At 46.1% G+C, this 26693-nt stretch overlaps 1 protein-coding gene across 1 annotated transcript in view; it reads left to right on the top strand.

The window, feature by feature from the left end:
• The window catches only part of VIPR2 (vasoactive intestinal peptide receptor 2), a 74543-nt gene that overhangs the window by 9370 nt on the left and 38480 nt on the right, over positions 1 to 26693 (top strand). The window contains exons 3-4 of the mRNA XM_084792800.1: positions 5088 to 5195; positions 7149 to 7246. Of these exons, the coding sequence (XP_084648926.1) occupies positions 5088 to 5195; positions 7149 to 7246 (206 nt within the window). The remainder of the gene's footprint in view (positions 1 to 5087; positions 5196 to 7148; positions 7247 to 26693) is intronic.

The following is a 26693-nucleotide window of genomic DNA, read 5'->3' as shown; positions in this document are numbered from 1 at the left end:
AGGCCCCGTTGGTCAGGAATAAATTCATTAGCTTGGCATAGTCAGCTCAGATGGAGGGCCTAAGCAACCCCCACTAAACACTAAGAATGCCCCCAAAGTGGCGTTATTTGAGATTTCTGAGCTTCGAGCCAAAGTAAAGTGATGATGAAAACATTCCTAAATTTCCGTGAGTCACACCTCAGTTGCCCTGCAAGGCTCCAGAAGACATAGCTGCACTGAGCATTGCATACAGCCCTGATTTGGCCTTTAGACTGTGAGCAGCCTGCGTGTTAGGCTGGCATGAGCCAAGCCTATAGCTTTGGGTCTAAGTAATAAAGTGAGGAAGCAGCCATCCTGACTGCATCCTCTTGACCAGAGCTGCTTCAGATGGCCACAGGGCACTTACTTTTTGTGAGGACAATGCCGAGAAGCCAGCACCCTCCTTTATCAAGCAGAAGCCTGAGACAATTCAGGTCAGAAGAGATGGACGTGGTTCAGAGGAGGACAAAACACTTGTAAAAATTATCTTTCCCAATTCAATTTCCAATTGAATTTCCAATTCCTTCCAGCTCTGTGTCTCTTACGTTGATGGCAGGCATAAAGGATAGGTACGTTTAATGGCAAAGTAATGATTAGCTTTTCCAAAGCTCTGTTGCTTTAAAATTGTAGCACTTAGAAGAATCACAAAAGCCTCCTTTGCCCCACAGTCACCTTAGCAGAGGAAAGACAAAAGGCTGCACATATGCACCAAGCACATCTTAGCTCTGGGAAGGTGTTCCTAGCACAAATGTGCCTTACGCAGTTGGCCGCTGGGCAGGTGTGTCTGCACAAAAGACCCTTAGTTAGCACAAGTGAACTCCCAGGGAGGCAAGGCCCTGAACAGGTGTGTCCTGGGCAGGTGTGCCTGGCACAGGGTTGCTCTGGATAGGTGCTGCCTGCACAGATGAGCCCTAAATCTGGCTACTGTGCACAGCTGATATCCAGGAAGGTGGACCCTAGAACAGCTATGCTCCACACCCTGATGTGCCCTGCACAGGTAAGCAGACCTAAAACTCGGTTGGTGTGTTAGTTACTGAGTTGTCTTTTTTAAAAAATTACTGGGTTGTCTTAACAACAGGGCCTCAGAAGTACTTAGCACCATCTGTTTGAGCATCTATTAATGATTTGGACCTGAATTTACCATTTATAGGTGAAATATGTTGGTCTCTAAGTCTGACCATTGTTTACATATTCATCTACTAGTGTTCTCAGAAATTTATTCAGCTGGAAAAGAACTGCAATTCCTCTTAGCAGGCAAGCCCAGGCACTCTTTTTATGCCTGCTCTGTATTTTAATTGCTGTGTTTCCTATTAGTTATTTCAAAAACATAATGGATGCCGAGGGTTTGAAAACAGGGATTTAATTGTTAAAGTCAGACTACGGAACATCATGCTGCTGATTAAAATAACCGTATTCAGTGCACTTCACGTGAAAACATGAGAAGCCAGTAATACTAAGTTATGTGTTTCCTTGTAAAAAAGAAGTCCTACGATGTCTTTCCACAGACATACATGCATGGGATTGTAGAGGCAGGTGTTGAATAAGGCCAGTAAAGATGCAGGGTAAAGGCCCTAAGGGACAGACCCCTGAGCAGCCTCACAGGCAGGCCTGAGGTTTCCCTGCTCTGGCAGCTTAGGGCTAGGTAGTGTGTGTGGAATGCCATGTCCTCCTCCCTCGGCTGCACAACATGCCGCAGGGAAGCTGCTCCGAGAGAAAGGAGCAGTTAGAGGTGATGGAGAGAGGGCTCTCGGGGAGCCTGTGGTCCTTCAAGGTTAGGCTGGGCCTGCAGGGCCACTGCAGCATTCAGTCCTCAGGGAGCACTGAGGCTGCTTCAGTGGGAGGTTCTGAGCAGACAATGCTGGACCACACACAAAGTGGCCACCATGCACCCGTGCCACATGTAACGTAGGGGCCCGCTGGTGCTTTCCTCAGCGGTATGGGTCTGAGGGACTTACCGTGTACTTTCAGGAGGGCCTGCTCCGCTCCTGGCTCTCCTCCTTGGATCATGACCTAAGGAAGCCTGGCATATCCATAGAATCCGAGAGGAACTCTAATGCTGTGTCCTGCCAGATGGCAGCTCTGGCCACAGCAAATTCTATGCAAGGGATAGCCAGGGTACAAGAAGTACTTTGTCTGGCTCCTCCTGAGGTAAGAAGAAGAAAAAAAAACACTTTCTATAATAAAAACTTGACCTTATCTTGTGCCTCCATCAAGAGCCAGTGGAGCTGAGCTGTCACAACTGAGGCCCTCGCCACCATTGTTAAGTTGCAATGACTGTTTAGTTTCTTCTCTTCCTCGTCCTTCTCATCTCCTCACGTTAAACCCACTCCTGCATTCATAAACCCACTGCTCAGATGGGACCCACGCTGAGATAAGGTGCACAGCCCCCGCCCCCTCTCTCTGCACAGACCCCCCCCCCCCGTTTGCTATATCAGCATGTTTCCTAACATGAATTCCAAGATGTCTGTGGCTGGCTCTAAGGCTTCTCACTGGCCTCTTACATCAGGAAAGCAATATCCAGGGCCGCATCTGTCCCACTAGGCAGGAGAGAACCCTCAGGAGGGTTTCTGGCTGCTTGCATGGACAGCTACATGGGCACTGCAGAGAATGGCTCTGTCAGGGACACAGGAGTGGCAAGTATTTAAATGTCACTTCCCAGTGGCTAGTCAGGAGAGGAGCACTCACTCCTGCCGTTTGCTTAAGATAATGAGAGACTGACAAGGCTCCAGGCCTTGAGCTTGCCGTGAACACTGTCTGGGCCAGCCTGCCTTGCCTCATTTCTGCAAGAACTTTTGCTTCCATGACTTTAAACGTAAATCAGAGATGTTCCCCAACACTGCTGTTCTATCAATGGCACCGCCCGTGTTGGCCCATGCCTTCCTTGGCTGTACATAGCAAACACAACCAAGGAGGAAAGGCTCAAGAAGCCTCGCTCAACCTTACAGCTTTCACATGACCCCTGGGGTTCCTTCATATTGGCGAAGTGAGCCATTCCAGAACAATCCACTCAAGAGGGGCTAATTCCTGGAGCCATCAGACCGTGCCCATAGCTTAGCGTGTGTGTGTGTGTGTGTGTGTGTGTGTGTGTGTGTGTGTGTGTGTGTGTGTGTGAGTGAACAAGCCTAGGTTACCATGGATGGAGCCCACAGTAACCTGTTGTGTTTGCAGAACCTGCCTTTAACCTCACTAAGCACAAAAACAGCCCAAAGGAAGTAGAGACCCAAGCCTGTGTAAAACTGATATAAGCCCTGTTGGGAGAGCTAAAGAATTGCAGAAGACTAGGAATGTGCTAGCTTCAGCTTTGCAGCCCCCCACAAATGCACGGACACTAAACCCCCCCCAAGTGGATGCCTACAAATACCACACAAGAAGGACCAAATCACCAAACCCAGAAACCAGCTCAGGCCTAAAGCAAAGTATCTAAACTGGCTGGTTCTGTGTGTCAACTCCACCCAAGCTAGAGTCATCAGAGAGGAAGCATCCCCATGAGATCCAGGCGTTGTCTCAATTAGCGATGAATGGACGAGGGCTAGCCCACCGTGTGTGGTTCCATGCCTAAGCTGATGGTCCTGGGTTCTATAAGCAAGCAGTGTGAGAAAGCCAGTAAGCAGCACCAGCCATGCCTTCTGCCTCAGCTTCTGCCCCCAAGGTCCTCAGTTGTTTGGGTTCCCTCAGTAAGAAACAGCAAAATGGAAGTGTAAAGCAAACAAACCCTTTCCGCCTAGACTTGCCTTTTGGTCATGGTGTTTCAGCAAGGCAGCAGTAACCCTGACTAAGATGGTGTCGTTCTGTATCCTAAGTGTCCAGAAATGTTTAAGATATGCTAATGATGGCCCTGCCCTAATCTGGCTCAGATCAGCAGACTGACTCTACCCTGGAGTATACCCAGACTTAGGTCTCCTCAAGGATGCAGTACCATGAGGAGCCGGTTCATCACGCTGATGGTGCAAACCAGCAAGAAAAATACAAAGGCTCTCTTCTATTTTAAAATGTGGGATAGAAGCACAATGGAATCTTGTCCATCATTACAATGGAGGAAACATGTCAGTTTCCATAACACGGTGTGCCCAGAGGACTTGGTGCACAGTACAACAAGCCGGGAGCAGAAAGACAAGCACCAGAGAGCTCACCTGTGGAATGGAAGTCTGTCTCATAGAGAAAAAGGCAGAATGATGTTAACAAAGGCCAATTTCAGGTGTTGTTCAGATGGCATGAAGTTTCAGTTGATAATAAAAACATGTTCTAGTGACCTGTTGCATTGAGGGGTGACAATGGTTAGTGTAAACCAGAATACTAAGATAATTAATTTTAAATGTTCTTACCACAAAGAAATTACATTTGAGGTGATAGACTACTTCCTTTATCCTGTATACAATATATACATTGTATCAAATATCTACCCCATAAACATATTCAATTATTAGCTGTCAGTTTGGTACATCGGTGGTAAATGTAGGATTCTCTGGCTCTATAACATAATTATTTTTGTTCAGTTAGTTAAAGAATATTTCTAATTTGCTGCTTATTTGTAGTGTAGAAGATAAATCCTAAATATTCGCTTGAATTTCGCATTCATTTCTAGGATAGAAACATTCCTCAGAAGCAGAACCACAGGAACAAATAACATGCTCACTTTAATGACTCCTGACGTACACTGCTTAAACGTGTATCAGAATGTTTGATATTTTTAATATTCTGCTCAAATTTTAATAAAACTTTGTTTTAAAAAGAAATAAGTAACACTTCTTTAAACTACCCAGTGTTCGTTGAATTATTCACGCTTTCAACCACCGGCCTGTTGCTTTCTTCAAAGATCTGAAAGTGAATGTACAAGCTCCTCCTATCTCAACAGCATCCGCTGAGGGTCTCAGAGAAACACGCAGGCAGCTGTCTAACAAGCAGCTCCCTTCCTTCGTGCAGGACATTTGTGCAGACTCACTCATCTAACAAGCAGCTCCCTTCCTTCGCGCAGGACATTTGCGCAGACTCACACATCCTCCTGCCAGCCTTCTGGGCGGCGTGTTCTCATGGCTCACGCTTGGCACCTAATTCTTTGCCTCTCCTTCTAGCCTGCAGTGGTGTCTGGGACAACATCACGTGCTGGCGCCCCGCGGACATTGGGGAAACTGTCACGGTACCCTGCCCCAAAGTGTTCAGCCACTTCTACAGCAGGCCAGGTATGGTGTTTGCGTTGGTTCCTGGGCTCACGGGTGTCCGCGTGTGTACGGGGGTCGGTTTTCCCAGGACAGTAACAAGAAGCTGGGCCTTGCTTCTGTTGCAGCTATAAACTCCCTGGTCCTAAGAGAGCCAGAGAACATCTGGCTCATCTTGGGCAAGTTCTCCTTTAAGGAAGCAGGACAACCTCAACCACTGGAGCCCAGACAGCAAGCAGGGAAAGACTGGGTGATGAGAGCTCAGGACACAGAGCAGGGAACATTTCGTGCATGATAACGGGGGAGGGGTTGGGGGGGGGGAGCAGGGAGGAAGATGACTGTAAGCCCTAGAGAGATTCACCCAGGTTGTAGGGTTAGGCTGAGATGTGGAGCCACCCTCAGCCCCTCTGCCTCACACTGTTCTTCATACATGTCTTGGGGAGGGGGTCAGGCTGCCAGGTTTTCACAATGCGGAGGAGTCTGTTCGAGGTTAGGAGACGCAGCTAGACCAAGGAAAGCTCAGCCCTTTGGAGAACTTGGAAAAGTGTGTTTCATCTGGGCAGATACAAAAGGGGAAAACTGTGAGGAGTGATAATGTTGAAGTTTAAGGCAGAGAATTAAGCACAGACCGAAATGGAGAAAAGCAGTGAGGTAAAAGACTCAGTCTCCTACTGGGAACCCGTGCCCCTAGCCTGCGTCACTGGTCATTCCTGGTCATGTTAGAGAATCTCACCCATTCTCAATATTCTGGCCTCTAAAGGCTCTCACCCAGCCCGCTCACCAACACCTCCCTGAAGGGCTGGGTGCTGAGTGTAAGGAGGCAGTCCACCCTGAGTGCCAATGGGTCAGGTGTGGCCTGAGTCAGAGGCCTCGGGAGGACACCGTAGGTCCTCAGGGAAGGTGGTAGGGCGCTGGGACCCAGGGTCCTCCAAAGACTAATGAGTTGAGTCTGCCCAACAGTGCTAGGTTCAGAACCACCAGGCTGGCAGGAACTGCTAATGTGCGTTGCCACGAGCTCTCGGTGCCCGCTGACTGCTCAGCACCAGTGAACAGGTGTCCATCGCCATATAGGAAAAATTGCAGGGCCTTGGAGTCAGAAAGCTCATCTCCTGCTCAGGCTCAAAGATTACCCAGCCTCCAGGGCCTTAGTCTCCAACCTGTAAGACGAGAGCGGCAGTGCGAGCCACAGCTGCCTCTCAAGTCCACTCTGAAAATAAAGCTGTATATAAGGGAAGACCTTTGTAAAACGTAAGTGTTCTAGGCCCTGTGGGTCCCACGAGTGGCCTGGGCTATGGGCAGAAGCTCCACGGAGGGCAAGGATGTGTGGCTACCCTAGGCGCCTGGAGTAACAATCTGGCCTAGTCAGTTTAAATCACAGATGCCTTTGTCTGTCCCTTTCCCACCAGGTCTGCCCAGAGCTTTATACTCTTTGTAAACAGAGTGACATATCTGGATAAACTTGACATTATTTAGAAACAAACTGTGGGATTTTTAAAATCACAAAACGGCTATATTTCTTGCTATTTAAACCTCAATCACATATTTTTCTCAATCACATGATAGCCGAGTGGAAAGTGCCCTACGCTAAGGCGGGCCAAATGGAGAGAGAACAAGGACTGAAGAGCTAGCCCCACAGGCCCCCACCCCCACCCCTGCCCCCCATCCCCACCCCCACCCCCGCCCCGGGCACCAGCGCTCTGACAGACACAGCCATCAGAGTGTGCTAAGGGTTCAGCTTCAGAACAGCGGCTCTGAGGCAACAGCAGCCACCATCAGTGCTGTCACCATTTTTACCAGACAGTGTGTCCACTCAGTTCTCCCTGGCAGGCAGGACTCAGGGAAGAAGCTGTGAAGGGCAAGTGAGGAAGGACTCCTGGGTGGCCTCGGTCTCTTACTGATTAGGGCTCTAGCTTGTCACACCATCCTTGATTTTGAGGCTGGTTTCCAAGGACCAAACATCTGAATTTTACTTTGCAGGAAACATAAGCAAAAACTGCACTAGTGATGGGTGGTCAGAGACATTTCCGGATTTCATAGATGCGTGTGGCTACAACGACCCGGAGGATGAGAGTAAGGTAGGTGCGCGGCCAGCCTCACATGCTCACTGCAAACAGACAGCATTCTCTGCGGGGCCCCTTCCTTCTGCAGGGCAGTTTCTTGATCCGCACTTGGCCTCGATTATGCTGTGGCATTTGGGATTTGCTGATTCTCCATAATTTTGGGAGCCCAGAAAGGAAAGCTTTCCTTACCTGTCAACGTGTCTGGATGGGAGAGACTCCTGTAATTGAGTTAGACCTGCCACAGACTAGCTCTTCTGGGCCCCCTGAGCAACACATCCTTCGTGCCATCTGGATCTCTTCATCCTAGTTACAGCTTTGCCGCCATCTGGGTTCCTGGGGACCATGTTCAATATTCTTCATCTCATCCCACAGTACACAAGTCCAATGTCAGACATATTTGTAAGCTCAGAGGCTGGGTCTGTTCATAGCTGCTGGTGTCTTACCTCAGGCCACGGAGGCCAACGGCCAAGAGTCTTTCCAGTGGTAGTGACAGCACTCAAGCAACCATTCTAAGATCACCACATCCACGAGTAGATCTTTCTATAAAAATGTAATTGTTGGTGATGCGGACATTCCTACACTCAGCTCTGTCCCTCTGCCTTGTTCCATCTCAACTCAGCAGCCTGGTGCATCTGTGCCTTACTTTCCACCATGCTTGATCATTGTGTCCTCCTCCTCCTCCTCCTCCTCCTCCTCCTCCTCCTCCTCCCACTCCTCGTCCTCCTCGTCCCTCCTCCCCTACTCCTTCTCCACTTCCTCCTCCCCTACTCCTCCCTCTATTCTTCCTCTTTCTCGTCCTCCTCCTCGTCTTCCTCCTCATCTTCCTCCTCCTCCTCCTCCTCCTCCTCCTCCTCCTCCTCCTCCTCCTCCTCAGCCTGGGGCATCTTCTTACCAAAAGGAGGACTCGAGCTCCTTACAAACCCACAGTCAGATATATACAGACATACTGACTGCTCAGTAAGTTACAGCATACAGAGGAGACCCTACAGAGACTCAGTAAACAGCCAGGCACAGATTCCTCCACACAGCCACAGTGCACAGTCACTTCATGCCCCCGCCCCCCACCATCGGTGTCAGCAGTCCTGTTTCTGGGAGTTGACCCACTTGCTCCTTTTCCCAGCCTAATTGCTTCCCTTTCTTCATTGAGGTTTATAATTCAAAGCCAAAAGATTATGAAACTAGAGGGGAGGAAACTGCCACATCTTTGTGGATGCTCCACAAGTGGAGGGCAGCATTCCTGGACAGTAGTTACTAGTGTAGACTGTGAAATATGAGCCAGACAATATACCATGGCTTTCACTGAGCCTTGATGGTGCCAGTTCCACAGACCGGTGCTCAGGCTTGGGGAAGTGCTGTGATTTGCTGGCTGTCGTCTGTCTGACTTTACAACCTTCCACTCGCTTTGACATTTCCACTAGACAGGGAAACCACTGGCCTTCTACCGTCCTCAGCTGCATTACCGGAAGTCTCAGCTCTGGACTGGGATGCTGGCTGGGATCCCAGACCTTTAGCACACCAAGAACACATTGGAAAGGGTCCTTCCCTGCAGGCTGCGTAGCGGAGCAAAGCTGAGGGAAGAGCCAGGGCTGGAGGCCAGGCTTCCTCATATTCAAATAGATGCCAGCTCACTTCTGACCCGACCCTACCCAGACACCCAAACCCCTGGTCAGATGTAGGAAGCGGGAGCCTATGTCCATTCTGTCCCCTGTGCTGCACTCTGACAATGACCTGATTCTGTTGTGTGGCATCACTTGATGCTCTTCCTAACAAAATAGGTTTCTTTTCTGGCTGGTGACACTGTGGCGCCTGCTGCTCTGTAGCATGTGTGTAATCACTGCCTTCAGCGTCTCTGTGACAGGTGTATCCCTTGTTCTCTGTGGCTATGATTAGTGGTGAAGCCGTGGGTGGTATCCATCCCCCTGGAACAAGAACGTGCTGCTGAGCACACAGGACAATTGTGTGAGCTGGGCTTGGTGATTAGAGCGACTGAGTTTCGTATCACTGAACCCCACCCCACATATCCTGGAGACCCAACCTCAAGAGGAAGCTCGCTAACCTGAGTCAGGCTCTGGAGCCTAGGGAACACAGAGACACGGCAGCTGCTTTGAATGCAGCTGAATGTACTGTACATAAAAACTCATTCCGCCTCACCAAGTAATTTTAAAGGGGACCTGGAGAGATGGCTCAGGGATTAAGAGTGCATGCTGCTCTTGTACAGCACTCAAAGACAGATGCTAGCACCTACACCAGGTTGTAGTCACAGTCCACCTGTCATCTACAGATCAAGTGGCAAGACACTTTTCTTCTGGACTCTGCAGGCTCCCCAGTACGTGCACTTAAAGTAAAGTTCTATGAGTCTATTTTTCTCTACTATTTGCTACACACACATTCTGACCTGGTGGAAGCACACCTGTGCTCACATGTTCCCACACGAGCCGTACGCATCCACGCTGGGTCACCTCACACCAGTTTTTCTCATCTCCTTGTCACTTGTTTTTATTCACTTGTCCTCTGTCTTCACAGTGGATAAAATGGGAGAGTTTATGTGTGTACCTACACTTATTAAATAAAATAGTTCTTTTAAGGTAGTTTTATAAATTGATTACTTGATGGCGAAAATATTTCAATTAAAGAAAGAAAATTTCAAACAGAAAAAAAAAAGATGCAGAGAGGCTACAGAAGCAGAAATGCCCTCACCTAGATCAGCTGATCCTGCATGTGTGACTAGAGGCTAAATTTCTCAGACTTCCCTGCTTCCTTCTCATTTACCAAATCCCTGAAATGGCTATTTCCACCCCATTTGTTAATGGCACCATCAAGGTCACCTTGACACCAAATGATGCTTAGCATTTCAACCTTTTATAGACCGGATCCGTACAAATATGGACCCAGTCCCACAAGAGCCTCCCACTAATTCCTCCACAAAGTCCAAAATGTGTACACACACAAACAAATAAAACTCTGGGCAGCCTGGCCTGCAGCTTTGAGGGCTGCTTTCTTACTAGCCCCCTTCCCAACCAGAATCTGGAGATGGACAAATGTCCATCTGAAAGCTCAAAAGCTTTATCCATGTGCAAAAAGATCCACAGTGTGTTTTTAAGGAAGACAGCCCTGGATCAGTTCAGTGGGCTGTCTCTAGGAAGCTGCCCAGTGGCCTTCTGGGAGCTGAGTCTGCAGAGATGGTTCCTACATCCTCATGTGAGTGTCCCGAGTTCTGATCCAGAGCAGGGATGGTGGTTGTGGAGCAGGGGCTTTGACACCGTCCCTCTCAAGCTGGGCAGCTGGGACACGGTCACCTGCTCAGGGGCCATGTGGGCAGATGAAGCAGACATGAGTCCGAGGTTTCTGTGAGAGTGTAGAGTTGGGAGGATTCCCACTTCTACGTGGGATTGTCTGCCCTGTGAGTGTGCAAATGAGCTTCGCTTCACGTCTGAACGCAGCAGGATGTGCAGATGCTGAGCAGCGTCATAAAGCTGTACCAGGGCTCTCTTCCTGGCCCCTGTGCGGCTTCCCGGGGTGTCCCTGGGCCAGATACCCATGCAAGCCTTCATTTCTCCTGTGTACGAAGATCTCTGGGAGCCTGCGCTCTGAGTTGTCCCCAGTTATGATGAACGACAGGGATGCGAGAGACTCCCGTGTATCCTTGCAGAACAGGCTCTCTCTTTTCCTTGATTTTCCCAGGTCACACTCAGGATGTGTTTCCAGGGACACTGGAAAACTCCTCAGGCCCATTCAGTGCTTCTGAGGGGGCTATAATTAAACCCTGCCTGTGTGAGGTTCAGCTTCTGATCCCTTGTGCTTTCTGTCTGCTTTGAAGTACTATTTCTGTTCTTAATTACACATTTTAGAGATTCTTCAAATAGCATAAATTTATAACGGATTAAAAAGTCAAAATATTTTAATGCGAAAGGCAACGGGACTGAGGGACCAAAGTCAGAATGAGTAATGCTTCCAAATTGCAGCTTCCACACTTTAAATATTTTAGATACTAGGTTGTTTCACAGACTCCTTGAAATATGAAACTTTAGCAAACACGGTGCCATCACAAATGCCCTGGACACTGGGACACACTGCAGCTGGGCTCTGGGCACACACCCTGCCTGATCTTGGGCTCATTGTCAAGGAGTCTAGAGACATCTGGGAAATGAGTGCATATAGGAGAAGACCAGCTCTTCTTCTTTTTTTTCTTTTTCTTTTTTTTCTTTTGGCCTTTTTAAATTAAAAAATGTATACAATATATTTTGAAGGTGGTTTTCTCTCTCTGCCATCTCCTCCAACTCCATAGCTTCTTCCTCTCTGTTCTTAGAAAACAAACAGGCAAATTGAAAATGCAAAAAAAAACAACAACAAAAAAAAACCAGATTTTTCTTAAAAGTACAATGAAAAAGCACAGGCAACACAGAGATAGACAGAGAATCCAGAAAAACACAAAGTTGTAGATCACAGTATATGTGGGAAAGGCCAGTAATATAGAAAATTCCCCCCAGCAAAGCAAAAAAAAAAAAAAAACCACTAAACTAAACTAAAAAACCAGAGTTAATCCCTCTCTAATTAGATTTAGGCCCCACTCCCCAAGATGGAACCAATTCCTGACACTTCTCAGGTGGCCTAGAACCTCAGACTGGACAAGCCATGGGTCGAGAAAAGCACAGATCTTCCCTGAAACTGCTTGAGCTTCCTTGCCTCAGCATCTTACTTTCCCCTCAGATACGTGTCTCAGGGAGGACTCACACGTAGCCAGCATCTCCCATGAGGACAGTACGTGTGGTCATCATTGGTTTCAATATACATCAAGGAAAATAGATTTCACACACACACACACACACTCTCTCTCTCTCTCTCTCTCTCTCTCTCTCTCTCTCTCTCTCTCTCTCTAGTCTTATCTACAAATGGAAAAATAAAAAGATAGAATGACGGTGCCAGGAATCTCTTCAAGGAGACGTTGGGGTCCTCGGGGCTTTGTCATAGCGCCCAGAGCTGCTGATGTGGCCATAACTCACTTAAAAACAAGGAACTGCCTCTGCTATGCCTTTCTCACCTGGCTCTCAAATGTAGAAGAGAGCTTCTGGCACGTGTATCAAGTAGACACGCATTTCTTCCATATTATTTGATATTCCTAAAAATATTTATCCCCTCTGCTCCCAGCGTCCTCCACACTAGCCACTCTTCTTGACAGGGTTCCGCAAACGTATGCCTGATGGCACAGACCTCACCACCAACCCTCTGGCACAGTGAGGGCACGCGACCCCCTAACGACCTAACAGTGTCCCACTGTTGTCCTGGGCCTGAGAGGAAGACTCCCACACAGACCATCATCTATGACATCTGCCCAGAGTCCCCACCTGCAGGGATATGTCAGCATGGGGAGTCCCTGGGCATCCATTTCGATGCTCATTTCATGGCAGATTCCAGCAGGAGTTCACACAGACGTAGGCATTTGCTCATTTTATTGTAGGTTATGCTCACTCCAAGGTGTAGTGTCTTTGTTTTACCACACATCAAAAGGCTCGCGCTTTCATAGTGTTTAGGGCGCGTTGTGTGCCAAGCTCAATGCCAGCTAGTAGTGAGAAGAAAGCGCTTAGGGAAAACAGAGCGAGGTCAGCAGTGGACAAGACGGGCTTGGCATCTTGAAAAGGCCAGGCGCGGAGCTACCCCACAGATGGCCCTGCAGAGAGCTGGAATCACTGATGCGCACGGGGACCCATGGCTGAACCTGGGATAACAGAAATGTCATCAAGAAGCTGCCCTGTGAAGACAGACGCAGTTGGCAGCCATGCTGATTCCTGTTTCAATAGAAGCTTCACACGTGGGCTTGATGCTTTGCAGTAAACCGTTAATTTTCTCCAAGGCCAAAGGAGAGACACAACAGGGAAAGGCTGCCCAGGAAAAGGCTATGACTCTCCAGATTCTTAAACCTCTTTTTTTAGAAATACTACCCTGAAGATGGAATTTGATGCAAACCAGAAAAGGAAAGGACACAGGAGCAGGCTATGAAGATGGCCAGCCAGGGAAAACACAAGCTAGCCAGGCTCAAAAAGGCCACACACACACACACACACACACACACACACACACCTCAGAGTTAAGGCAATGGCCATTAAAGTGTGGGATCATACCAGGGTCTGAATTAGCATGTATAGCCCAATGGATGATGAAACTCCTTATGGAGGTGTCCTAGCAGGGGACTGTGCTTGGGTTTCTGTCCTCAAGCCCCACCCCCCATTTTAGAGCCTGTACATGAGCATCCCTGTATGTGAGTAACATACCCAGAACTGGCTCTGAGGACAGCAGGTGAGGGTGGGCTCAGAATGGGGCTGTGGACTGCCAGGAAGAAAGCAGAGGTTCAGGGGAACCATTCCTTGCCGAGACATCCTGAGAACCACTGAGCGCACCTCACTCCTCAAGGATGCACAGCACAGATTTCAGGACTAAGAAGGAACAAAGCCAAGTATACAAATGGGTCTCTCTCATCCGACCATAGTTTTTACTAGAGGGCTGGAAAACAAAAGGCTACTGTTGAGTATCCCCAGCCCATCACTTTCTGTGATGAAGGACCCCAGTGACCTTAGGATAGGTTCCAGGACACATGTAGCAAGAATTATTTTATGTCCTTAGAAAGTAATACTTATATTTGTACGGTTTGTCTCTTAAACTTGTACTATGTTGGGACAGTGGGGAAATGGTTGACACCTGTGCCCTCATTGTCTTGTTTGCTGTTTGTCTGAGACAGAGCCTCACTCTGCATTCCAGAGCCCTCCCTAAACTCATCTTTCTGCCTCAGCCTCCAGAGGCCCCTCTTTCCTTTTTAAGAGGCCATCTTGACTTCTCTGGAACGTTAAGTCAAAATAAATTTTTTTTAAAAAAATAAAAATCTCTCTTAAGATAAATTACTTGCCAAGATTGGGCAAGAGCCCCACACAGAGCAGATACAATCCTCTAGATGTCCACTTTCATTGGGCTTCTTGGTCCTCTCCTACCTGTAGCATCTCTCTATGGTGAGGGCAAGCCTTCCACAGAAGGTTTTAAGCCCTGCAGGTTCATGAGAACAGATAGAAAGACTTGCACTTCCAGCGAGCTAAATCCCAAGCTCTTCCTTATCTCCCTAGAGGTCTGAAGACGCCTACTCAGGAAACCTTAGGCCATGCCAGGTCAGGCAGCCCTTCAGGCTCTGATCCTGGAAAATTATATGTTTTCCTGTCAGGACACCAGTGTCTGGAAACATCAGATAACCCCTGCACTGGTGCGCTTCAGCTGGATTTGGAAGGTTCTACTAGCAATTAGATCTCGATGGTCTGGCAGTTACGAGTTAAAAAATCAAAGGTCAGAACATTTGATAATAAAACAAAGACTGCCAGTTCTAGGTCAGCTGCCTTTTTGTTTTAAAATCATAAACTGCACATGTATAAAGTGCCCAGTGGGATAATGTGCTATGAAATATCTCTGATTATTTTCTTACCTCAAAAATTCTATATTGGGGTTTTTTTAAGTAAAATTCTCTCCCTGCTCATGCCATCATCAGAAAGAAACACTCAGTTCTATTTAAAATAAGGTACACAAGTTAGGAGAAAGAATGTCACCATGATTGTAGGACGGCCCCCAATAGCCTCTGAGCATGTCCAACATCACCCTAGAGGCACATGGGCTAAAGTGCATTCTGCAATCACCCTTGAGCTGGGCTCATAATCTCCATGGGAACAGTGATAACATAGGCCTCACCACTGGAAACCAGCTTTCCCCTAAGCAAGGTACATGGCTTTTTCCTTTCCCAGGATTTCTTTGCCATTCTCTGGAGGATGTGTATCCCCAGGAGAGTCTGTGTCTTTGGGAGAGGCCATGTTTACAAGAAAAGCTTAGTCCTCAGGAAAGACAATGACCCCATGAGAAGATGCTATTCACCGTGCCACACATACACACCATGAAAGGTCAGTCTCCCTTTGAAAGGCTGGGCTCTTGCAGCTGAGCTAGGATTGGCCTTGTAGCCTTTAACCAGAAGAAGCCAAAATGTGTGCATCTGATCATGAAGTTTTGAGTGACTACTGACGTCCAACCAGATTCCACCAAAACCCCCAAGAGAGGATTTACAGGGTGGAGATCAGGACTCTGTTGCAGGAAGCCAGTGAACATACAGATGTGCCACTCCACCCTTCCAGCTGGAGCTGCTTGACTTCTAATCTCCAGACTTCAGTCTCCTGGAATATGTTGGAAGAGCAAAACGTTATTTCAGACTCAGGGCTCTGTGTCTGGAACCACTCAGCACTGTAAAACCTGTTGGCTGAGCCTTCAGCAGAAGGAAGTGGTCGTTTAGGTGGAAAGTAAGTTTTTCCTGAGTCAGTAACAGAAGTCCTTAGTTTGCCGATGATTTACTCATCCTGGGCACATATTCTGTCCTCATCTCCATGAGTTCTTTGCCCTTGCATTCAGCTGGACTCAGAGGCAAAACAGTGTCCCAAGGCTACTGTGCAGTGCAACCATGATGCCTGTACTGAACATGAACAGAGGGTTTTTGGCATTTCCCCCTAAACAATGCAACGTAAGAGCTATTGCTTGGAGCTTACAGTGTACTGGTTAGCATACCCATGTGGAGATGACGTAATCATATGAAAGGATTGCACAGGTTGTATATAGATACTACAACACTTATATAAAGGACTCCAGCATCTGTAATTTTTATGTCTCGGGATCCTAGAAGTAGTCCTCACAGGTACCAAGTCCTCATGGGTACCAAGGGATGATATAGAGCCTGTTTCTCCAGGCCAGCACTTGCGCCTGCCTGGCTGATCAGCCATTTCTACAGTCCCAAGAGACTGTGGGGAAGAGAACCTTCTTCCTGACCACCAGCCCCTCAGAAGCTTCAAGAAACTTGAAACATTGGCCAAGAAGCCAGTGGTAGACGACCTCCTCCTCCTCCTCCTCCTCCTCCTCCTCCTCCTCCTCCTCCTTCTCCTCCTCCTCCTGGCACAACGCATCAACACCATGGCCAGTTTTGCCTGCAAGTAAATCTCCATAGAGCCTCTGCCAGGAGATAAAGGGCTCCCACCTCCATTTTACCGTGTAGGGGGGGGGGGAACAGTTAGAAACAGTTGCATAAGACACGTACTCCTCAGCTACTGAGAATCTGGGCCACCAACCCAAGATATTAAGGACCAGAATAAGCTCTGAGAATGGCTGTTCCCTCACTGATGGCTAGTGCCTCCTACAAGTGTCAGTGCAGACATCTGAAATAGGTAGGCAACTGTTTCTCCATCTATAAAATGAAGTCAGCAAAATACTTCTTCAAAGTATAACTTGGACTCTAGGTCACATTTCTGATTCGTGATTGGCAGGCTTCGGCCACAGCTGAGGCTGTATTCCTAAGAGAATGCACATGGTAGATGTTGTGACTGATAGGGGTCCTTGTTGGGAGTGAGAGATTCCTGGGGAGGCATGCAAAAAGCGGACTGGGGCCATGGGTGTGCTGTTGCTATGCAACTCTCCTCTGTAGCCTGTCGGAATGCAGCCACAGTTCAGAACAGACGAGTGACAGCCAGATCTGCTGAGCTCATGGGAAAACCCACCTCCCAGGCACCGTTTGCAGAAGTGGGTACCAGGCTGCCCCTCATGCCTCTAAGCCCAATGCACCTCTGTGGCTAATGGCAGCCTGGACTATGGCACAGCAGAAAGGAGACATTGAATAGGCTTTGGGCTTGTTTCTTTTCATTTGTTTTTTAGAATCCATGTCCTTGCAATATGACTTGTGATACCATTGTTGATTTCCCATAAAGAGGCATAAGCATGTTCTTAGGACCATCTGAGATGAAATCTGCACACAAACTTCTGCATTAAAACTAATCTCCAGGCTGACTTATTATTGAAGACGAATTGACAACTTTAGCACTAGTTATATTATAATGTAGAGCTTTATCAATATCTAATCATGTGTCTGTACTCGGCCTAACATTGTGCCAGGTCATGGATACAGGTCTGAAAAGGCTAAAAATGAGGTGCCCATTCAGAGCTCTCAGCCCGGTAAGGAGGACAAGGTTAGAGTCCGGAGCCCTCACAGGCCTCCTGTGATTAGTTAGGAACTGGGCACATCCAGACAGCCACTTGAAAGAGTGTACAGCTCTGGAAATGAGCTGTATCATGGGGCACATTGATGCTGGGATTCTCTTCGTTTCTGAGCCTCACCAGAAACTATGAGGCTGTGTGAGCAAACACTGTGGGCTGGGCCTGAGGGACCAGGATGCCTCGAATGCTGAGAACTGCAGCTACATCCTGCCGCTAACCATGGCACAGTGATTTTTTTCACAGCTTTGCCCAGTAAGGCTATCACTTAGAATTCACACACAGACACAAGCTACTCAGCTCTAACACCCTGGTATCCCCCCACAACACGCACAAGACTATCATCGATTCCTGTATTTCCCCAAGTTGGTAGGCTAGTTTTTTAAAGGAGTTTTATATTTAGAAAAAAATACACAGCACTAAACATAGGACACAAAACCATAGAGTACTGCCTCCCTCTTCCTGCTCTTCATGCTGCTTGCATTCCCAACTGGCTCACATGCTTCAGCTGACACTGGGATGGTGCTGGTACACTTGATAGCAGTGTGGGCCATCTGGTGCCTGGGGAACAGAGATGGGATGTTCCGTGTCTGGAGGATGGGATGTCCTTAGTGGAATATTTACTCCAAAGGGCAGGCATGGGGGGGGGGCAGGGGAGGGACAGGGAGACACTCAATAATGTAGCCAAGGCAGGGCAAAAGGAAGAAGTCAGCAGGTACATGTTCCTGGGTCTAGGTACCGACTGAGAAAGGATGCTCTTGGGAAAATAGACACTGGACCAGGGAAGATGTCAGACTAGCAAACGAGAAGACTGGCAGGGGAAGAGGACTCTCAGCAAGTGGGACAGGAAGGAGGCACTCCCTACCTGCTTAGAAGACCTGATATTTAGAAAGAGGAGAGGTTATTTATTCAGAACCAGAGAGGAACAGAGGCTTAGCAAGAATGGAAAGATTTGGGGCCCAGTGAGCAGGAGGCATGAGTGCTTGATGAGCGGGTGACAGGGAGAACCAGTGTTAGATGCGCATGTGACAACAGGAGAGGAGAGGAGGGACCATCAGTGGTGAGCCTTTCAACACTGAAGCTCTGCCGCTGTTGTGTCCTATGTCATCTGCGTTTGAAATAGAGACGAGCACACTGTGGCACCGTGAGGTTCTGAAGGCTGAATGGTTGGCCTTATCTCCACTGGGTTAAGAAGCACCTACTCTTCTCTCATCTCAGCGTCTATGACCCCTAAAGCCATACCGGGTCTGCCTGGCCCACATTAATGGCAGTATTCTGTCTGTAGGCCTCTATGCCTTTCCATCTGTCTGTCTATCTTCCTATCACAGCCTGAATACAGATTCGAATTTCAAAAAAGGTAGGTGAGCAGGTCAGGCCAGGAGGCATCCGTAGCTTCTTCCCTCACAGACACATGCTCACATGTGACACTTAGTATTCAAGCTGAGTGATGTGGTCACTTATTTCTAACGTTAAATCCCAGGTGGATATGGCAGTCCCCGAGATAATCAAAACAAGGTGAGCTCCCATTTCAGGAAGGGGCGTACTGCCCCTGAAGCACAATTGTCTAAACCTGGGTATAGTGACAATAGGGGTGTAAACAGGTAGCAATCCACAAGGGCAACAGAAGAAATACAAGCCATGCATCCCATAATAGGCTTAAGCCATAACAGTAGCTAGTAACCAGGGTTTGCAGGAAATAATCCAACGGCGTCAAAATGAAATCCAGAGAAATTATTCTTGAGATGATGTTTTGCTATGTGAGAAATCATTTTTTGTTGTTTGATTTCTGTTGCCATGATAAAGCACTGGCCAGCAGCAACTCACGTCTTAAAGTCAATCATCTAGGGAACCCAGAGCTCTTCAGAGCTCAAGGCAGGAACCTAGAGCCAGGAACCAAATCAAAGACCATAGAGGGACACTGCCTACTGACTTGCTCTTCATGGCTGGCCATCTTTCTTTCTTTCTCTTTTTACGTGCTTTTAGTTCAAATAGAATTGCGTCACATTTTCCCTCCTTATTCTCCTTCCACGCTTCTCAGCTAGCCACTCTATAATATCCATCCATCCATTCATTCATTCATTCACTTTTTATCCTGGTCACATCCCCATCCCTACAAACTTCCCAGTCCCACCCTCCCCCACCCCATTCCTCAGAACAAAGGAGCCCCCTTCCTACCCACCCCAGCTCATCAAGTTGGATCAGGACTGAATGTGCCCTCTTCCCTGTGGCCTGGCAAGGCAGTCATGCCAAGGGGAAGTGATTAAAAAGCTAGCACCAGAGTCCATGTCAGAGACAGCCTTCGCCCCTCTTACCAGAGGACGCACAGGAAGCCCGAGATGCCCAAATGCTACATCTGTGTAGGGGGCCTAGGTCCGGTCCGTGCAAGGTCCTCAATCTCAGCCGTCCCCTCTGGGTCCTGAGGAGTTGGTTCTGTTGGTCTCGTGAAGCCCCTGTCGCCTCCATGTCCTTTTCTCCCTCCCCCTACTTGTCCACTAGACTCTCTACTCTGCCCAATGTTTATCTGTGAGTCTCAGCATCTGTTTTGGAACACTGCTGGGTGGCACCTCTCACAGGACAACTCTGCTGGGCTCCTGCCTGCAAGCATAGCAGAGTATTGTTAATAGTGTCAGGGACTGGTTCTCTCCCATGGGGGTGGGTCTTAGGTTGGGCCAGGCATTGATTGGTTGGACCTTCCCTCAATTTCTGCTCTATCTTTATTCCTGCCCATCTTGTGGGGTGAATTTTGGGTTGAAGTTTTTGTGAGTGGGTTGGTGTTCGCCTCCCTCTACTAGGAGGCTTGCTTAGTTATAGGGTGGCCTGTTCAGTGTCTATGGGCTCCTGCTACTAGGAGTCTCAGCTAAAGTCCCCCTCATATTTTCCCAGAAGCCTACTCTGACTTAGGTCTCCAGCTTGTCACAGCGATGCCCTGCCCACAGTTTCTCTTTTCTCTACAGGCATTTTGTCCTCCTGCTCCTGCTCTCCCCAGGTCTGATCTCCACCCTCTCATCTCTCCACACTCTCACTCCTACCTTCTTCTCTCTCTTCAACCACTACCTCTGCCTATTCTGTTTCCCCTTCTGAGTGAGATGTAAGCACTGTCCCTTGGATCCTCCTTGTTACTTATCTTCTTTAGGTCTGTTCATTGTGGTAGTATGTTTATCCTGTACTATATGGCTAAATTCCACTTATAAATTAGTATATACCATGTGTGTCTTTCTGTATCTGGGTTGCCTCACTCAGGAATATCTTTTCTAGTTCTACCCATTTGCCTGCAAATCTCATGATTTCTTTGTTATTAATAGCTGAGTAGTATTCCATTGTGTAAATGCACCACATTTTCTTTATCCATTCTTCAGTTTAGGGACATCTATGTTGTTCCAGATTCTGGCTATTAAGAAGAAAGCTGCTATGAATTTAGTTGAGCAAGTGTTCTTGTTGTAAGATGGAGCATCTTTCAGGTATATGCCCAGGAGTGGTATGGCTTATTTGAGGTAGCTTTCTGAGAAAGCACCAGATTGACTTCCAAAGTGGTTGTACATGTTTGCACTCCCACCAGCGATGGAGGAGTGTTCCCCTTTCTCCACATCCTCCCCAGCATATGCTGTCACTTGATATTTTGATCTTAGCCATTGTAATAGGTTTAAGATGAAATCTCAGAGTCGTTTTGATTTGCATTTCCATGATGACTAAGGATGTTGAGCATTTCTTTAAGTGTTCCTGGGCCACTTGGTGTTCGTCTGTTAAGAACTCTTGGTTTACCTCTATGCCCCATTTTTTTTTAACTGGGTTAATTTTGTTTGTTGGCGTTTAATGTTTTGAATTCTTTATATATTTTGGATATTAGCCCTTTGTTATATGCAGGACTGGTGAAGATCTTTTTCCAATCTTTAGAGTGTCCTTTTGTTCTATTGGCAGTGTCCTTAGCCTTACAGAAGTTTTTCAGTTTCAAGAGGTCGCATTAATTAATTGTTGATCTTAGAGCCTGAGCTATTGGTGTCCTGTTCAGGAGGTTGTCTCCTGTGCCAATAAGTTCAAGGCTCTTCCCCATTTTCTCTTTTAATAGATTTAGTTCATTTAGTTTTATGTTGAGGTCTTTGATCCACTAGGACTTGAGTTTTGTGCAGGGTGATAAATATGTATCTATTTGCATTTTTCTACATGTAGACATCCAGTTATACCAGCACCATTTATTGAAGATGCTGTCTTCTTTCCATTGTATGGTTTTGGCTTCTTTGTCAAAAATTAAGTGTCCATAGGTGTGTGGGCTTTTATTTGATTCAATTGATCAACCAGACTATACCTATGCTAGTACCATGCAATTTTTATTACCACTGCTATGCAGCATAGCTTGAAGTCAAGGAGGGAGCTACCTCCAGAAGTTCTTTTATTGTATAGGATTGTTTTAGCTATTCTTAACTTTTTGAGTTTCCATATCAAGTTTAGAATTGCTCTTTCAAGGCCTGTAAAAATTGCATTGGTGTTTTGACGGGTATTGCATTGAATCTCTGTATTGCTTTTGGTAAGATGGCCATTTTCCCTATGTTAATCCTACCAGTCCATGAGCATGGGAGATCTATCCACCTTCTGACATCTTCTTCAATTTTTCTCCTCAGGGACTTGCCATTCTTGTATCACAGGTCTTTGACTAGCTTGTTTAAACATACACCAAGATACTTTATATTATTTGTGGCTGTTGTGAAGGGTGTAGTTACCCTAATTTCTTTCTCAGCATGTTTGTCTTTTTTTTTTAATTAATCTGTTATCTGGACACTTTGCTGAAGGTGTTTATCAGCTGTAGGAGTTCTCTGGTGGAATGTTTGGAGTCACGTACGTATACCATCATACCACCAGTGAATAGTAATATTTTACTTCTTACTTTCTAGTTTGTATACCCTTGATCTCCTTATTTGCCTTATTGCTCTAGCTAGAACTTCTAGTACTAATTGAAGAGATACGGAGATATTGGGCAGCCTTGTCTTGGTCTTGATTTTAGTGGGATTGCTTCAAGTTTCTCTCCATTTAATTTGATGTTAGCTATTGGCTTGCTGTATATAACCTTTATTATGTTTAGGTATGTGCCTTGTATCCCTGATCTCCCTAAGACCACAGAAAAGAGGCCTTCAGGTCATATCCAGCCCAAGTCTTATATCCTAAGTATGTGGTGTCTTCTGGAATAAGGGCCAAACTTCAACTCCTGAGAGACAAAAAAGGCTACATGACCATCAACAACACAATCCCAACACATCCTTCACAAAAACAGAAAAACATAATCCCAAAATTCATATGGAACCAGAAAATACTTGGATGGCCAAATCAATGTTAGCCAAAAAAGAAAAGAAAAGAATAAGAAAAAAAGAATAATGGAGGAATTGCTATTTTAGACTTCAAAGTATATTACAGAGCTATCGTAATAAAGACAATATGGTACTGGCACAAAACATATATGTAGATCAATGGCATAAAACAGAAGACCCAAACAGGAATGAGTGCTCATAACTATAACCACTTGATATATGACAAAGAGTCAAAAAATATACACTGGAGAAAAGATGGCATCTTCAATAGATGGTGCCAGAAAAACTGTAATTCCACATGCAGAAAATGTCCATGAAAGTCTTCATTTACCAGGAGATTGGGATAGATGTGAAGACATCACACTGGGACTCTTGGTAAGAGAAACATAGGAGATGGGGAAATAGAAGGACCCAGAGGATCTAAGAAACCTACAAGAAGAATATTGTAATGGATGGATCAGGCCCTAAGGGGGTCTGTTCACACTATTGCACTAAGCAAGGACATTATAAGTAGTAAACATCAAACCCCTATTTGGATCTAGCCAATGGACAGGACATTCTCCAAAGTTGGGTGGAGAGCAGGGACTAACTCTGACATGAGCTCTGGTGCCCCATATTTGACGACCTCCACTTGGTGAGGAGCCCTGGTGGCACTCAAAGAAAAAATAAGCAGGCTACCAAGATGAGTCTTGATATCCTATGACCGTAAAATGGCGGAGGAGGTCCTCCTCGGTCATGTGGAGGGGAATAGGGTGAAAGTGGGAGGGAGGGAGTAATGGTGGGATATAAGTGATGGGATAACAATTGAGTTGTAATCTGAATAAATTAATTTTAAAAAATGAAATTAGACCCATATTTATAACCTTGCACAAACATTAGATCCAAGTGAGTCAAAGACCTCACCTAGAAATCTGAAGCACTAAAATTGATAGAATATATAGGCAGTACCCTATAAGATGTAGGTGTAGGAAAGGACTAAGACAAGAAATTGATAGCTGGAACCTCATAAAGCTAAAAAACTTCTATACAGCTAAGGAAACAACCAATTGGGTGAAAAAGAAACCCACCGAATGGAAGACAACCTTTTCCAGGTATATATCTGACAGAGATTTAATAGTTCAGAATATACAAACAAGCAAAAAAACATAATGTCAAGAAACAAAAATAAAACCCATTTAAAAATGGGCTGGGATCCAAACAAAGTGTTCTCAATAAAAGAAATCAAAATGGCTAATAAATACCTCAAAAATTTTCATCATCCTTAGCAATTAAGACAATGCAAAATAATGTCCCATATTTGACCACGTCCCCTGGATGGGGAGGCCTGGTGGCACTCAGAGGAAGGATAGCAGGCTACCAAGATGAGACTTGATACCCTATGAGCATATGCAAGAGGAAGAGGTCCCCCTCAGTCACAGTCATAGGGGAGGGGAATAAGGGGAAAATGGGAAGGAGGGAGGAATAGGAGGGTACAAGGGATGGGATAACAACTGAGATGTAATATGAATAAATTAATAAAATGTATTTTTTAAAAGAAAATGCAAAATAAAATAATGTGGAGATTTTATCTCACCCAAGTAAAAATGACTAAAATCAACAAAATAATTGACAACAAATGCTGGTAAGGTTGTGGATAAAGGTTAACACCCATTCACTGTTGGTGGGAAAGTAAATTGGCTCAACCACTCTGAAATTAGTATGAAGAATCCTCAAAAAAAATTTAAAAATCTAAAAATCTCCATATGACCCAGCTATATCATTCCTTGATGTATGCTCAAATGACTCAACATACTATTCCACAGGTAGTGACTCAGGCATATTCATTGTTCTGAATTCACAATAGCCAGGAAATATCAAAAGTCTAAATGTCCCAAAACTCATGAATGGATAAAGAAAATGTGGTATATATACACTATAGGACAGCATTCAGCTGTAAAGAAAAGTGAAATTATGAAATTTGCAGGTAAATAGATGGAACTAGAAGGATTATATTGAGTATATATACTCAATATTATATATGAATATAATATTATATTGAGGCAGCCTATATAGCCAGCTTCTTTCTTATGCAATCCGTGTATACCTGCCCAGGGATGGTAGCAATCATAGTGGAATGGCCTCTTTCACATTGATAATTATTGAAGAAAATGCACCACAGACATGCCCAAAAGCCAATCTAATGGAGACAATGCTTCCATTGTAGTTCCACTTTTCTAAGTGACTCTAGTTTATGTCAACAAAACCTAACCAGCATAACTGACACATTATCAACATAATATACAAACACATCATTGTTAAACCATAACCTTTCCTTTTTTATTTATCCCCTAAGATCTCATCTTACTGTAGGCTCCTAAAAAAATCAAAAGCAAGTTAAATAATTTCTTACTCCAAAATAGAATGCCCAGGAAATAAAACATAACATACAAACACATCACTATCAAACCGTAACCTTTCCTTTTTTGTTTGTCCCCTAAGATCTCATGTTAGTAACACAATATAAAACATAGCATTGCTTTTAAAGTCTGATGGTCTTTAAAAATCTCAAATGCTCTGAAAGTTAAAAAGAAAATCTCTTTAAACTAATAACATTTAAACTCTAACTCCAACAGTGTAAATAATTCAGTCCAAAATCTAGAACACACTTACAGTCTTCTGGGTTCTAAAGAGTTTGGGCAGATCCTCTTCCCCAGCTCTGCCACCCACAGCACACACAGTATGTCTGCTAAACTCAGGCCAGCTCTAGTCTACACTTACTACTGTCCTTGGTGGTCATCCCATGATTCTGACATCTCAAATATGTTGGGGCCTTGAGCATCTTGAGCATCTCAACTGAGCTTGCATCTTCAACAGTGATTTTCCTAGCCTCTTCAGGGATATCTGTCCTGCCACAAAGTGCCATGCCTTGACTTCTCCCCAGAACCCATTTAATCTTGGTGTTCTCACTGTACCAATGGCGTCTCCTGACCTCTCATAGTGCCGAGCTTCACCTTCCTTCGCTGACCCCTTCAGTCCTGCAGCTTTCATACCCAGCCAGCACCACATGGTCTCCCACTTACATATTACTAACCTCAGCTGCCTGCTTAAGTTTCAGCTTTCCCGTCTTCTGGACCACAGTTTCAGTGCGCTGACCCTGAGGGAATACTTCCCAGGGTATTTTACCCAAATAAAGCTGATCTCTTGTTAATCACAGCTGATTCTCTTAAGCCCTGGCCAAGCAGCATTGATTGCCCCAGTAAAGCAAAGGTTCCATTTCTTTGGCAAGGGATTGGGGGTGCACTTCTGAGAGTGGAAGTGGAGCTGTCTCTGACTCTTTTGCCTGCTCTTGAGACCCTTTTCCTCTGAATGAGTTGCCTTGCTCAGCCTTGATGTGAGGGTTTGTGTCTGGTCCTACTGTATCTTGTGCCATGTTTGATGTCCCTGAGAGGCCTGGTCTTTTCTGGTGGAGGAGACTGGGGAAGATTGTATCTGGGAGAGAGTGGATATGGAGAAGGGGAACTAGGGGTTAGTGAAGGAAGGGCAGTCTGTGGTCAGGACATATTGTAGGAGAGGAGAATAAATAAAAATTCTTTTAAAAGATTCTTAACCCAAAAGATCGCTTGAAGGAACCAGATATAATTTTTCTTGCCCTCTGACACTTCACAAGCCAAACCTCTACCATCTTCTCTTATCTTGGCATTATCTTCCAAGTTACCACAGTAACCTGTTAAGTTCCAAAAGCTCAATGACTTTTCTAGCCCAAATTTCCAAACATCTCCTACACTCCTCCCCCAAAACATAGGCAGGTCTGTCACAGCAGCATCCCACTCTCTGGTACCAATTTTTCTTTTACTTTGTTTTTTGTTGCTGTGATAAAATATAACCAACAGCAATTTAAAGAGGAAAGGATGTATTAGTCAATCGTCAAGGGAGGCCAGGACAGGAGCTCAAAGCAGGAGCCTAGAGGCAGAACACTGAAGCAGAGACCACGGAGGAATGCTGCTTACTTGCTTGCTCATCTTCTATTCTTATACAGCCTAGGACCACCTGGCCAGAGGTGGTGCTGCCAACAGTGTGATAGACCTTCCTACATGAGTCATTCATCAAAGTGCCCCCACAGACATGCCCAAAGGGCAATCTGATAG

This window comes from Acomys minous, assembly GCF_964271855.1.
Source record: "Acomys minous genome assembly, chromosome: 8".
Taxonomy (NCBI): Eukaryota; Metazoa; Chordata; class Mammalia; order Rodentia; family Muridae; genus Acomys; species Acomys minous.
The sequence above is the reverse complement of the archived record's forward strand: the minus strand, read 5'-3'. Positions and strand labels throughout refer to the sequence as shown.